The 15,568-nt window shown below is 40.2% G+C and overlaps 1 protein-coding gene across 4 annotated transcripts in view; it reads left to right on the forward strand.

The window, feature by feature from the left end:
- DAAM1 (dishevelled associated activator of morphogenesis 1) overlaps positions 1-15,568 on the forward strand; it is a 348,912-nt gene that overhangs the window by 166,118 nt on the left and 167,226 nt on the right. For all 4 annotated transcript variants that reach the window (XM_030214350.1, XM_030214349.1, XM_030214346.1 and 1 more), the window contains exon 3: positions 7,941-8,030. In XM_030214350.1, coding sequence (XP_030070210.1) covers positions 7,941-8,030 — 90 coding nt within the window. The remainder of the gene's footprint in view (positions 1-7,940; positions 8,031-15,568) is intronic.

Below are 15,568 nucleotides of genomic sequence, written 5' to 3' on the forward strand. Positions count from 1 at the left end.
TTGTGAGCTCTGTACTGTTGCCTTCGTGCTCTTCTGTCTTTTCCCATTTGTGGGACAGACACCATAGAAGTCTGTCTTGCTTTGGCCTTCCAGCTACTCTTGCCCAACATAACACCTCAACAGAATTTAAATTCAAAATCAAAATAATTCAATAAACATACTGATTTATCAAAGAAAAGACTTATCTTCCTAATCATAAATAATTTGAAAAAGAGGACAATTCATCTTGACTAAAAGCTCATTTCAGATTCTAATCGTTGGTCCAGCATTGTGCCAAATTGTTATTTGTTTATATTCATCCTTTTTCAAGGCAGAGACCAATAGCACATTCATAATACTGCATGCACTGCGAAAAGGGTACAAACAATCTGAAAATGTCCATACAGTGGCATCCAAAAAAAATCTCAGAACTATAAAGAGTATAAATAAATAGTTCCAGCTATTAATTCCAAATAGCCAAACAGGTTGGTTGTGTCAGTTTTTTGTGACCTGATCATGTATCGAGCATTAAAGCTCTGCATAAGGAAAATGTAGTAAAGTTGCCAACCAGACTTTGGCCATCAAAAATTCCACTTTTTACAGATTTTGGCCCTCTAATAAATTGCTGATTTTTTTTTTCACCATCGCTTCACTATCTTGTATTCACAGACTGTTGGGAAAGAGTGTGCCCCATGTACAGACAGTGTGCACTGTTACTGGTAAATGACATTCATTTCAAACGACAGCCTATCCCTAATATTTAACATGTCTTTGTATTACAATGCAATCCCGTACTAACTACTACATAATTACATAAGTGTTGCCATACTGGGACAGACCGAAGGTCCATCAAGCCCAGCATCCTGTTTCCAACAGTGACCAACCCAGGTCACACGTACCTGGCAAGATCCCAAAAAATACAATACATTTTATGCTGCTTATCCTAGAAATAAGCAGTAGATTTTCCTCAAGTCCATTTTAATAATGGTCTATGGACTTCTCCTTTAGGAAGCCAGCCAAACCTTTTTTTAAACCCCACTAAGCTAACTGCTTTTACTACATTCTCTGGCAACGAATTCCAGAGAATCCTCTCTGTAATACACGTATCTATTAGGTACATGTATACATTCTAATTAGGGATTTTGCAAAAAGTTGAAATGTTGAGCCAAGATGTTTTTGTACAGTATGGCCCTTAAGTTAAAAACATCCCTACGCATAAATACCAATTTTTACACATGTATATTGGCATGCATGTGGGCTATATACATGTGAGGAACTTCACCATGACTAAATATAAATGGGGCATGGTGAGGACACGATAAACATACTAAGGAATATTTCCTAGTTTACAAAGGAAATATACATGGGTTTGAAAAATATCAACATTAGCATTTACATCTGCCACCCAAGCATGATTAAGTATTTTCTGGAAGGGCAGGTGCAAAGACTGGAGGGCAGCCCCCCCCCCCCCCCCCCCCCCAACAAGGTCCATACCTTCCCTCTCTCCATTCCTCTCCCAGCCTCTGGTGGGGAGCAGAAGCAAGCCCCAGCACCTGCAACCCCTGGTGGGATTTACTCTTGGGATCCTGTTTGGGTACTTTTGATTTGGATTGGCTACTGCTGGACACAGGTTGCTGAGCTTCATGGACCTTTTGGTCTGACCTAGCATTGCATTTTTTTAATAGTTTGTTTATATTTTTCAAAACAAACAAAAGTGCAGCATCAGCAAGTACAATATTCGCTGAGGTGCTCATGAACCAAGCATATAACATCCCAACATTGCATTTCTTATATTCTTTTAAGATACAAAGATAGCTACTAAGGATTTTTTTTTAAGCATTTCATGCTAACAGTGTTCCATTTGTTGTGAGAATTAAGTCACTAAAGACTTTACACTATATATTGAAGAAAACAAGTTATCTGAGAAGAAAGCTAAACAGAAAGCCCTACTGTGAAGTATACAATAATTATGGAAGTTAATTACATCTATTACAGTATGACTTTTTAAGCAAAATTAGAGGGCCTCATTAAGTTATAGAATACATGTGGCAGATATCTGAAAAATGAGGTCCGCTTCTTCTGTTTTCAGTCAGAGCACTTCAGAGATCTACACCGATATATTTGACAATTCACTTTGCGGATAGTTTTAAAAAAATTTAAGCAAATGCATTTACCTGCTCTATATGAAACACACCATATAATTATGTTTGTTATACCGCCTTTCAAAGTAATATCAACTGCAATCAAAAGGTGTGGTATCTGGTTGGTACAAGTTTCCCCAGAAGATAAGATTCCACAAGCTTTTGGGAGTGGGATGAGTATGGGAGAAGGATCTAAACTGCGAGTTAAATCCAGAGCAGTGGGAGGCATTATGGACTAGATCAGTAGTAGGGCCAATGCATACTGCTGGTGATTATATATTTTTTTTGTCACCCTTCCTTTTGGTGCCTGAGCCGTTCACCACTCATTTTGGAATGATCTGTAGATTACAACCATGTTTTTAATGCAACAGTAATTTGCATGCTTATTGCTTATAGTATACTGGTGGAATTTGTTTTCATTAAGCACCATCGCCAGTTGGGTTTTCAGGATTCCTACAATGAACATGCATATGAGAGATTTGTGTACAGTGGGACTCAAATATATGTTAAATTATCTCATGCATATTCACTATTGGAATCCTGAAAACATGAATACCTATGTGTGCCTCCAGGATAGGGTTGAGAACCATCTATTCCACCCCACATATGGTTTTATAGACCTCTATCATATCTCCATTCAGTCATCTCTTCTCCAATCTGAAGAGCTCTAATTTCTTTAGCATTTCTCCATAAGGAAGCTGTTCCATCCCATTTATCATATTCATTGCCCTTCTCTGAAATGCTGTTTGGGTCTTATGAAAATCCATAATGAATGTCATTGGTAGGGGACTCAGCCTAGATTATGCAGGGTATCTAAATTGTATTGTAATGTAAACTGACAAAATCATTATGTATATAAGCATTTACAGTAATTTTGTTATGAGTAGTGATGAGAAAACTAGCAATGACATTGCATTAAAGAAAGATGACTAGCTGAGGTGCAGAAATGGAAATGCAGATGGAGGAATTTCCCTTTACAGTACATTGTACTTAGATATAGTAATTGAGGAGCTCTTTACAAAGTGGGGGGAAAACCCCATATCAGAAGGTCAAGAAAGGAAACAGATATTTATACATATACCATCTGTAGTGCTTCTTCAGAGTATTAAGCAGGCCTGAGTTGCTTTCTGTATCGGCACAGGCCATGAGGTGGGCAGTGCTTGGGGTGGATCGACCAAACAGCACATGCCCATGTAGGAATTCGGGTGTGGAAAAGGCAGTACAGCACTGAGAGGTATTTGCAGATTGTTTTCTTGGGAGCAAGCATTGATGTGTGGTAGGGTTGACTGCAGATTGTGCTTTTAGAAATCAGCATTCAGCATGTTAAGCTGAACACAGACTGCACCATTAAGGGACAGCATACTGGTGTTGTGATGTTAGTACTTCAAAATATAATAATAGGAAAGACACTTGGAAAAGCTTCTTAAAATTCTCAAAAATACCATAATAGAAACAAATTATTGTGATTTTGGTGCAAGCTGCCACTTTGGCATGGTGATTTTGGTGGAAGCGGCGTGTACAGAAGGGTCAGGGGTCCACAATAGAGGGCAACTGAGTTTGTTTTGGCTGTGGCATCAAAACTGGCCTGAAATTCTGATTCGGCCATGTTTCGGTTTTGGTTGAAAATGGCAGTGCATTTTCAGCAGAAACCAAAGCTCCCCACCAAAAGCACCAGCCTGTCTCTGCCTCCCTCCCCAACCAAAAGCACAGCCACCCGTAGGCCATCCCCGAACCTACCTTAGAAGCCATGGTGATATAGTGGCCTAATCAGGGCAGGAGCAATACCCAGACGCTCCTGCCTCTGCTGTTTCTGGCTTCAAAATGGTCTTGGCAGTCATTTTGAATGTGGAGACTGCAAAGGCAGGAGCAACTGGGTATTGCTCCTGCCCTGATTAGGCCACTAGATCAACAGGATTTAAGATAGGCCTGATGGGGGGGGGCATGGGCTCACAGATGGGTCCAGGAAGGGGGGGTTTCTATTTGGTCGTGGGGAGAGAGGGTCTGTCAGCTTGTGGGAGGAGGGCGTGGGTGCTGTTCAGGAGGCAGTACTGGCTTCAGTTTGGCCAAAATCAAGCGACAAATTTCAGATGCAGGTTTGGTTTCAGCCGAAACAAACCTGGTTTCAGTCAAACTCTCCACCATAGAAGCTCAAACCCCAGGAAAATAAAGCTGTGGAGGAAGAGAAAAAAAAAAGGAGAAAGCAAAGAAGAACTAATAGTCAAGGCAAAAAGAAAGGGAAGACATTAAGGAGAGCAAGAGGATCCATCTGTCTGGCTGGGCAGATAAAACAGACTGAGGGAGAAAGTGGCCTGGTTCAAGGATGGGTCTTCTGAGCTCTAGGAAAGCGATTCCATCACCCATGTGTGGCTGACTCATCATACTTGTTCAAGGAAGACGCAAATCACACATTGGCTTATTAAGGGGTTCTTTTACAAAGGTGTGCTAACGTTTTTAGCACGTGCTAAAAATATGCTTGTGCTAAAAATAAGCACGCGCTAAACGCTAGAGACATCCATAGGAATATATAGGTGTCTCTAGTGTTTAGCGCACGCTAAAAACACTAGTGTACCTTTGTGTAAAAGACCCCCTAATTAATTTACTTGTGCAAATTGGCAATCTGTGCCAATAATTGGCTGCTAGTAACCAATTATTGGCCTTAATCCATAGTCGATGACCTAAAGTATGTTACAATCCAATGTATTACTCAGGAACCTTCTTGCATTATCACAATGTATTCTTCCTTACATGTATATGCACATGATATATATCTATACCATGACTTGTACCATGTATGTTATCATGTATGTATGCAACTTCACGCAATACCATTTGTAATTCTGTAACCCGGAAATGGCAACCGCCATTATGGCAAATGTAAGCCTCATTGAGCCTGCAAATTGGTGGGAAAAAGTGGGATACAAATGCTACAAATAAATAAAATAAATTTACATGAGCATCATATTCTATGTTGATGGGCATAAATTCAAGGGGGCATGGCTGGGGACGTTCTGGGGGTGTTTCCAGAATTCACATGCATTGTTACAGAATAGACCTGATCGGTGCCTAACTTAGGCACTGGCATTTATATCTGCTTTCAGCAGTTATAATTACTGGCGCTTTAATTTAAGCACCTTTTATGCACTTAATCACTATTCTGTAAAAGGTGTACGGATTCTTTATAGAGTAGTGCTCAGCACTTAACTTTTTCGGTGATGATTTCTTGGTTCTGTTTTATAGAATCTAATCCTATATCTTTTTTGAAATGAACTTCACACGTTACTTAAGATGTGATCACATCATAGATCTGTACAGTGGCATAATGTTTTTTTTATTTTGGGGGGGGGGGGGGGGGTCTCTTTCCTTTCCAAATTTTTCCTAACGTTTTTGTTTTGTTTTTTTAAAGCCTTTGTTGCATATTGAATTGAGGATTTCTATGCATTGACCTCAGTATTCTTTTCCTGACTTCTGCTGTTTTAATTCTTATCTTCAGTTGTTTGCTTCCACTGTTCTAACTGTATAATTGGATTGTCTTCTTATGATGAGCTGGCCAGGTTTTTGCAAAAATTGGTTATTACAGTTTAGTGAGTTTTGTATTAATTTTAGTGTCTTTATCTGTTTGTGTGAGGATGTTTCTTTAATTTAATATCTAAAAGTAATAAATCATTTAAAAAGTCAGCCTCACTTGGTGTGTCAGCAAAATTTGTTTACATGGTGGAAATAACTTTATTTTTACGTTACTAACAGAAATGTAAGATCCTTCCTGTGTGTGCGTTCCTCACTATCCAGGGATAGACATGCTGTTATAAATAAGGCCCTACATTCTAAGAGAGCTCTTCTACTTGGCAGTAATCCTTTGAGAAACCTTTGAAAGATAAGGGGCTTCAGAACACACTGTGTTTAAAGAAAGGGTAGAATGCACAGGCATGAGCACTCAAATCAAGCCAATTGTTTTCCACCAGGAAAAAACTGAAACAAGTCTGTGAAAGCCGTACTTTACTGTTTTCTCAAGGTTGGCGTCTTGCAATTGGTTACAGGTTGCTCAGCCATATAATGCAACAAGTCACCCATAATGCTTCAATTATATAAAGGAAGACCTTGCACATGATCAAGGCCATCCACAAAAATGTCCATTTTGTTAATCTGGTTTATTAGATAAGGGTGTTGCGATGGCATGTGCCTATTAAATGTGCCTACACTTGTGTTCAGGGATTGAGAAGTACATTTTAATCCTTGTACACTGCTTTGCAGATATTGTATGATTCTGAAAGGCTTCGCTTCCACCCCCTTGTCTTGTACTTGATTCTGAAAGGCAGTCTGTAAGTTGTTCTTTTAAATTTACAGATGAATGTTCAGCCTCCATGGTCAGGGTGTTTTTTCATTTTTTTTTTTTTTTTTTTTTTTTTAAATTCTGGCACTTGAGACAAGCTTTGAAGGCTGTTTCTCTGAAGGATTGTGAACCAGACTGTGTTGATCTTTGCTGACATCTAACTGCAATCAAAAGGTGTGGTATCTGGTTGGTACAAGTTTCCCCAGAAGATAAGATTCCACAAGCTTTTGGGAGTGGAAAGAGTATGGGAGAAGGATCTAAACTGCGAGTTAAATCCAGAGCAGTGGGAGGCAGTATGGACTAGGTCAGTGATAGGCAACCACGGTCCTCGAGGGCCATAACCCAGATGGGTTTTCTAGATCCCCACAAAGAATATGCGTGAGATCGATTTGCATACAATGGAAACAGTACATACAAATCAATCTCACAGATATTCATTGTGAAAATCTTGAAAACCCTCCTGGGTTATGTTCCTCAATGTCTGTGGCCGCCCACCCTTGGACTAGGGTGACCAAGGTATCCATATTGGCCCTGTTCACTCATCACCCATAGAGCAGTTGATCCACAGGGATCCAAGTTATGCTGGTCTTGTGAGACTGAAACTGGTACATTATCATATATGTTGTATCAGCGTGTCCTCTTGTAAGGTATTGGGAGAGAGAGTGGCATACTGTAAGTGAGTTGCTGTCTGTTTCTGAGCTATTATCGTACCATCATCTTATATAGAAATCTTTAGGGCTCCAGGTAGAGATAAATGAATATAATAAGAAAGTGTTTAATATTTTATTAACCTTTAGAGCCAATGTTATCTTGGTGCATTGTAAAAAGATCTTACAAATTGATTATAATGCATGGTGAAATCTAGTATATCTTATGGCCAAATACGAGAGTGTTGCAGATGAAAAATATAACCCTACAGAGAAGTATGAGAAAGTATGGGTTCCTTTACAAACGTATTGTGGATTTATTTTGTGCAGTGTTGTAAGTAATATGATAAAGTTTGCACCATGGTTCTGTATTGAGTTCTTTCGCTTTATTTTGTATGTTTGAAAAACAATAAAAGCAGTTAAACTAAAACGGGAAAAAAATGTCAGCTGTGGCAGCCAAAAAAAAAAAAAAAATCCAGATATTTAGTGATCTGCACCAGAACTTATTCAGGTAGTGGTAAGATTTCAGTCTGTTATCTGGATAACTTAAAATAGCTTTCTGTCTGCCCTAAGTTATCCAGATAATGGCACTATTCAGTCTAAGTTCTGTGACTGCCCTGGCATTATCTGCATAACGCAGAGGTGCTGAATAAGGATATTCATGGCCACTGTCTGGATAGTAGTGCCTCCTGAATATCCTGGTCAGCAGCAATTATCCGGAGAGCAGGTCCTGTTATCCGGATAAGTGCTTTTGAATATTTACGCAAGTTTTATCTGTTGAGCTACAAAACTGCATATTATTTTACTGACTTTGACATATAATTTTTTGGTTTTTTTGTTATCTAGGATGAACTTGATCTCTCAGACAAACACAGGGAAGCCATGTTTGCACTTCCTGCAGAGAAAAAATGGCAGATCTACTGCAGCAAGAAAAAAGTAAGACTCCTTTGTCTGTTGTGCAGTTTCTACCCAGTAGGTTTTACACTGTAACTTAATTTGTTTGGACCACTGTCTTCCATTTATCTAGCATATTTTGTTTTACTGTTTCCTTTAGAATCCAGTAACATTTGATCACTTTCACCAAACTCTGAAGATGCTAAAATTAAGGATGCTAATGTGCAGAAATGTTTCCTTCTCCTCAGGGTCAGCGATCTGTAATGTAATCACCAGAAAGCCTTCAAGGGACCCGATATTTCATCCTAGTCTGACTATTCTAAACTTGGCTGTGTTGAAGTAGTGGTTTTGTTTGATGAACTCATTAGTGATATAGGAAGACAATATCCTGAGTAATGTACAGTCCAAGTTAAGCAGTTGAAGTTTAGTTAATTTTACAGTGACTTTTCGCTCGAGTCAGTAGGAACAAACAGATCTTGCCCTGAATTCAGAATGAGTCAGCCAGTGAAATTTGATACTTAACTTCCCATATTAGGCAAAATAAAAACTAATGAGGAAAGAAATTAATTTGAGCATAAATTAAAATCCAGAATTGAGCAAGCACAACACTAAAGAAGGCAAGATTGTTAGGATGTGTAGGGGTTGTGAAAACATCTAATTTTCACATTGTGGAGGGTAGGTATTAAGATTAGGCATTTACTGCAGTTTATGAATAACGCAACTTGTAATAAACCTTGCAAGCTGTGCTAGTCATAAATCTGTGACCTCGTGCTCTGGGTTGGGCATTTGTCTCCTCCCTCACCCCCCCCAACAATGCCAATCCCTGGCAAGCACGTAACCCCCCCCCCCCCCTTGAAAACACCCCCCTGTTATAGCGTGGCTAGTGGACAGGCTGGGAGCCCTCACAGACACAGAGAATGAAGTGTAAAGTCAAGGAAAAGCTTTATTGGTGCGCAAGTAATCAAAGCAGTATACTCTGTTCCTGTTACAGACTTGGTTGCAATCTGTGCAACAATCACATTAATATATTCACAGTTCTATCCTGTTAGGCTTCTTCAGCACAATTCCAGTTATTCATGTGTAAATCCAGGTCTGGTTCCACCTAAGACACTCAGGACCCGGGTCTTCACATACAAAGGCGCTCTTTTACCTTTGCATCTTCAGTTTCTTTTCATGCAATCCCTGGGCATCTACTTCTTAACAGAGGGTGCAAACTTCTGAGCTAAGGCCACCTCTCGCTTCCCTGGGTTTCACCATAGGTAGTGCAGCTCAGCCAACTCTTTGGGAGGTTTCCTTTGCTTGGCGCCTCCTACAGGAGACGTTTTACACTCAAGATCTCCCTCCTGGAGGCCTCTTGCTTCAGGGCCTCACTGATCCCACCCTTCTTCAGGTTATTTTACCACCTCCTGGCCTGAGCCCCACCGCTCTGACTCAGTCTCTGACATGGCAGGTTGGTGCCCCCTGTCCTAAAGTGGCTAAACTGCAACCTTAGTGAGGGAGTGTTGTTAGAGACACCTGCCACTATAACACTCCCTCCCTCACCCCCCATTTCCATTATAATGACGACCCCCCACCCCCACCCCTTGGAAGGTCCCTGGGCTTACCTGTAGAAATCAGTGGAGTCTACTGAGGGCAGGAGTGATCCCCAGTTCTCTCCTGTTCCTGCTGGTGTTGGGTTTAAACTGGTGCCAACAGATCCCTAAGGAGGTCAAGCTGCCAGGTTCAAAATGGCAGTAGCAACTACTGCTAGAAATCAAACTGCTGAAAAAGGTCCCGTAGTGTTCACCACAAGCTGTGTTATTCAGTTTACATCTCATTTCTATGTATCATGCAGTGAGTAATACTAATGCGTTACAGTAATATGCAGTAATATACGTTATTGCCATATAATGTGTGTTAAGAGGCAAATAACACAAGTTATGGTTGTAACTACTCCTCTATATAATAAACTAGAATAATTGTTAGATCATGAAGGAGAAAAAGGGGCACTCGGGGAGGACAAGGCCATAGCAGAGAATCTGAATGAATGAATTCTTTGCTTCGGTCTTTATGGAAGAAGATGTAAGAGATCTTCCTGTACCGGAAATGGTAATGGTTTTCAAGTGTGATGATGCAGAGGAACTGAAAGAAATCTTGGCAAACCTGGAAGATGTACTGAGCCAAATCAATAAATTAAAGAGTAGTAAATCACTTGGACCGGATGGCATATATCCAAGGGTACTCAAAGAACTTGAGCATGCAATTGCTGATCTGCTGCTTAGTAATATGTATCCTGTCATTAAAATTGTCCATAGTACCTGAAGATTGGAGGGCAGCCAATGTGACGCTGATTTTTAAAAAGGGTTCCAGGAGTGATCTGGCGGTAAGCCTGATGTCAGTGCCAGGCAAAATAGTGGAAACTATTATAAAGAATAAAATTACGGAACACATAGACAAAACATGGTTTAATGGGACAGAGTCAGCATGGATTCAGCCAAGGGAAGTCTTGCCTAACCAATTTACTTCATTTCTTTGAAGGTGTGAATAAACATGTGGATAAAGGCGAGCCGGTTGATGTAGTGTATCTAGATTTTCAGAAAACATTTGATAAAGTTTTCATGAGAGACTCCTGAGAAAATTATAGAGTCATGGGATAGGAGGCAATGTTCTGGTATGGATTAGGAATTGATTATTGGACAGAAAACAGAGGTTAGGGTGGAATGGTCATTTCTCTTAATGGAGGAGGGTGAATAGTGGAGTGCCGCAGGGATCAGCACTGGGACCGGTTCTATTTAACATATTTATAGATGATATGGAAATCGGAATGACAGGTGAGGTGATTTAAATTTTGCAGATGACACAAAACTATTCAAGATTGTTAAAACATGAGAAGACTGTGAAATATTGCAGGAAGACCTTAAGAATTTGGAAGACTGGGCATCAAAATGGCAGATGAAATTTAATGTGGACAAATGCAAAGTGATGCACATTGGAAAGAATAATCTGAATCATGGTTACCTGATACTAGGTTCCAACTTGGGAGCTGGCAACCAAGAAAAAGATCTAGGTATCATCATAGATAATACGCTGAAATCTTCTGCTCAGTGTTTGGCAGTGCCCAAAAAAAGCAAACAGGATGCTAGGAATTATTAGAAAAGGGATGGTGAATAAGACCAAAAATACTGTAATGCCTCTGTATCGCCTTGAGTGTTGCATTCAGTTCTGGTCACCGTATCTCTAAAAAGATATAGCGGAATTAGAAAAGGTTCAAAGAAGAGCTGCCAAAAAGATAAAGGCGATGGAACTCCTCTCATAAGAGGAAAGGCTAAAGAGGTTAGGTCTCTTTAGCTTTGAAAAGAGATGGATGAGGGGAGATACGAGTGAGGTCTACAAAATCCAAGCAAGTTAAATGGAAATAATTTTAAAACAAATAGAAGGAACAACGAGTAGCTCTGGAACTCTTTGCTGGAGGATGTAGTAACAGAGGTTAGCGTATCTGGGTTTAAAAAAAGGTTTGGACAAGTTCCCGGAGGAAAAGTCCATAATCTTCTATGGAGACAGACATGGGGAAGCAACTGCTTGCCCTGGGATTGGTAGCATGGAATGTTGCCCTGATTTGTTTTTTGTTTTTTTTAGTCACTGTTGAAATCGGGGTACTGGGCTAGATGAATCATTAGTCTGACCCAGTATGGCTACACTTATGTTCTTATATTGTTTTTATCTGCTTGTGATTGTGTGATACTCTAGCCATTCGCTATCTTGCCCTGTTAGCTCAGATGCTATAATCTTTTTGTTTATTTAATAATATCTCTAGCCTGCTAATTGCTATCTGTTCTAGGTGGGTTCTGAAAAGCTTGAAATAATGTACAAAATGACAGTAACATATAAAACGTAAACATATGAATTTATAACACTTGATTCACTTCTCTAGACTTACGTTGTAAACCCAGCTTTGTTTCAATGCTCTTATTTATCAAAAGAGAGCTACATTTTATTATTTGCTTGGGCATCTAGTAACCTCTTTCTTTAAAGGCGAGGCTAAAATATAAATGTTTTTTACTCTTTTAATGAAATCTAGCGTGTCCAACTCTAGCCAGGTTTCCTGTAATAAAATTACCCATAAAGAATGGAGTTTAAAAGGCCTTGCTTTTTCTAAGAAAGGTAAAACTTGATATCAGTCAATAATTGTTTCAGGATCAAGATGACTATCTTTAATACAGGACGAACTGTAGCTTTATCAAGCAAAGAAGGCAGGATTCCTTCCATTAATGGCAGATGATAGCAGATAGTCCTGCATGATCCACCTAGTCTGCCCACCAAGATAAGCTCATACCATACGATATAGTTTGATATAACATATGCATACTTGATCCTGACCTATCGGTGTCATTTTCAGAGCACAGATTTTAGAAGTCTGCCTAGCACTGGATTTAATTTTCAACTACTGGTGTTGCTGTCATAGCCTACTCCAGCCCAACTAAATGTGTCTAGCTATAATCGGGACATAGACTGTAAAAGCCTGCCCAGCACTAACCTTACTTCCCAATTACTGGAGTTGCCATATAAGCACAGCTAAGTGTTTTTCATTCCATTCTCTCAATATAGGAATCGTTTGTGTTTATTCCACATATTTTTGAATTCCATCACCATTTTCATCTTCACCACCTCCCCTGGGATGGCATTCCAGGGATCCACCACATTCTCTGTGGAAAAAGTACTTCCTGACTGTGAAGAAAGTGTGTGTTAAGCCCATAAAATGTATTGGATATTTTCCTGCATTATGTTCTGAAATGTATTTTTCCTATTTGGCCAGCAGATGGTGCATGTTTATGCTTAAAGCTGTTAACAGAGGACGGGCTTCTCTTTCTTTTAGTTGGCACACAGATAATAGTAAGTGCCTGTAGTGATGTAACCAGTTTTTATTTGAAACTTGACTGTCCTGGGCTCTGATTGGCCTGGAGTTTTAAATTATCCAGCAGATGCTGGCTGTTGCTTCAGTTTCAGTCTGGGAAAGAGAGAGAGAGCTCTTCGCTGAAGTAGAACAAGAGGACATGAATTGAGGTTGTAGGAGGGTAGACTTAAGAGTAACGTCAGTTTCACGAAATGCCTAGCCACCCACCTGGGGTTACCCAGCAGCCACTTAAGAGAGTCTATCCCTAGCACAGCTCAGTCCACCTGCACCTGCCATTTGTGCTCTATACTAGCACTCTCCTCCTATCGACTGGGTCACAACCACCTCTGGGCAAGTCTCCCGCTCTCCAACTATCCCCATTGATTTCTAGGTTACTGGAGCCACACTCCCAGATCCCACAGTTCTCAGAAAGCACTCACAGACCCAATACACAAACTATCAGGATTCTTTATCGGTCCAGACAGGCAGAATGAACAAACAAATGTGTTTATTCTCAGAACTTGGAACAGTGGACAAAAAAAAGAAAAAAAATGTGCAAATAGCAAACAGTAACTGAAAAATAGATCAATTAGAAAACTAACTAAACATTTGCGTACTTCCTAGAAAGCCAGTCAGGTTTCAGGATATCCACAATGCCAGCCATTGACCTAGCGTTAAAGACTTGTGCGGTAACCGGGCGGTAATGACCTTCGCGCGCCAAATGCCACTTGGCGTGCGTCTGTTACGCACGCCCGAAAATAAAAAAATATTTTTCAGGTGCATGTATCGAACGCGTGCCAAAAATGAAATTACCGCAAGAGCCACGTGGTAGTCGAGCAGTAACTCCATTTTGGTGTGTGTTGGGCACGCATAGATGCTTATGTGGCTTAGTAAAAAGGCCCCTAAATATATAGTAACATAGTAGATGATGGCAGAAAAAGACCTGCACGGTTCACCCAGTCTGCCCAACAAGATACTCACATGTGCCATTTTTTGTGTATACCTTACCTTGATTTGTACCTGTCTTTTTCAGGGCACAGACCGTATAAGTCTGCCCAGCACTATCCCCACCTCCCAATCACCAGCCCCGCCTCCCACCACCGGCTCTGGCACAGACCGTATAAGTCTGCCCTGCCTCCCACCACCGGCTAAGCTTCTGGGGATCCATTCCTTCTGAGCAGGATTCCTTTATGTTTATCCCATGCATGTTTGAATTCCGTTACCGTTTTCCTCTCCACCACCTCCCGCGGGAGGGCATTCCAAGCATCCACCACTCTCTCCGTGAAAAATACTTCCTGACATTTTTCTTGAGTCTGCCCATTAATTCTACATTACCATCAGGCCAATTTATGCTCTTTTCCTGAGAAAGCTGCTGAAATTCATTAGCATCTAACTTTACTACAAAACTTCTTTTCATGTCTCCTCATAATGCCATCTCCCATTCACATGAGTGGTGACAAAAAACTGTTATATAATGGTCAGACTAGGCAACCATTTATGCTGTAAGATTAGGTATATGAGTTTCTAATAATGTCTCAGGAAGAAAAAGTGTGACTGTGCCTCCCTTTTCTTTAGCAGAAAAGGAAATAATTTCCATGAAACTTTTGTTCAATCCCTTGTGCTGATAATATGCCTGCAATGATTTTATAGAAATGATTTATAGTAGTAGTAGTAAATCCCCCATTATTGTATATTTCAAAATTTCTGTATTCTTTGATTCAAATGCTTTCCATCAAGGTCAGAGGATCAATAATAAATGTACCACATCGACAAGGTGGTAGTAAAAGTACTTTACGTTCCTCCACTATTTTACATTATAAATGAATCCCCCAATATTCAGCTGTGGCAGTTGGCATTTGATTTATGTTTATTTGTATGTTTGATATACTGCCATTTCTGGTGCAAAAGATCACGGTGGTTTACAATAAAATATAAATTTAAACACCCAGCTGCTGTTTTTTGTATACCCAGATATTCTGCTCCGGAATAACTTGGCCGCCAGCGGTTATCCAGGTATCGGTAATATTCAGACCAGTATTTGGATAACTATAACCTGATAGTCTTTTTTGCTGTCCTCGCTTTATTGTGGCAGCTACCTGGTTAATGGAATGAATGTTGCCCCTAACCAGGTCAGTAGAAACTCTGCTCAGGCTCAGTTGCTGGGCTGGCCCACACTAGCTAGATAGTACTGAAGTAGTATGTCTGGATTTTCAGCTGCATTATCTAGATAATGCCATTGAAATCGGGGTATGGACCTGGTGAGCGAGAGCAGTCCCAAAAAGTTTAGCTTACTGTTAATGGTGATTAATACTTCACTGTGCATCTCCAGGAGCCAATATTCTTAAAAATAAGATTGAAATTTTGCTGTGGCAGGTTTTCAGAGTTGAGCAAAACAGTGAAGGTCTCTGGACCTTTTGCTTGTAGGTATATACCCGATTATGAGATGGATGTAAGCACAGGCTAAATGATGAATATTGTGAGATCAGTTCAGTAAAATGATTGTATCCATTGTGTCTGATACCCTACCATATCACTTCTATTTAATGTATGCACTGCGCTGGAGATGGTATTCAAATTCATTAGTGACTTATTTTACTACACTGATGCTAAAGTTCTTTTGTTCTTTTTTTTTTTTTGTATTCAAGGTAGTATAGTAAATGCCGACAGGGCCGTGCCAACACGGTATGCGAGGTAAGCACGGCAGGAGGGC

This window comes from Microcaecilia unicolor, chromosome 9 (assembly GCF_901765095.1).
Source record: "Microcaecilia unicolor chromosome 9, aMicUni1.1, whole genome shotgun sequence".
Taxonomy (NCBI): Eukaryota; Metazoa; Chordata; class Amphibia; order Gymnophiona; family Siphonopidae; genus Microcaecilia; species Microcaecilia unicolor.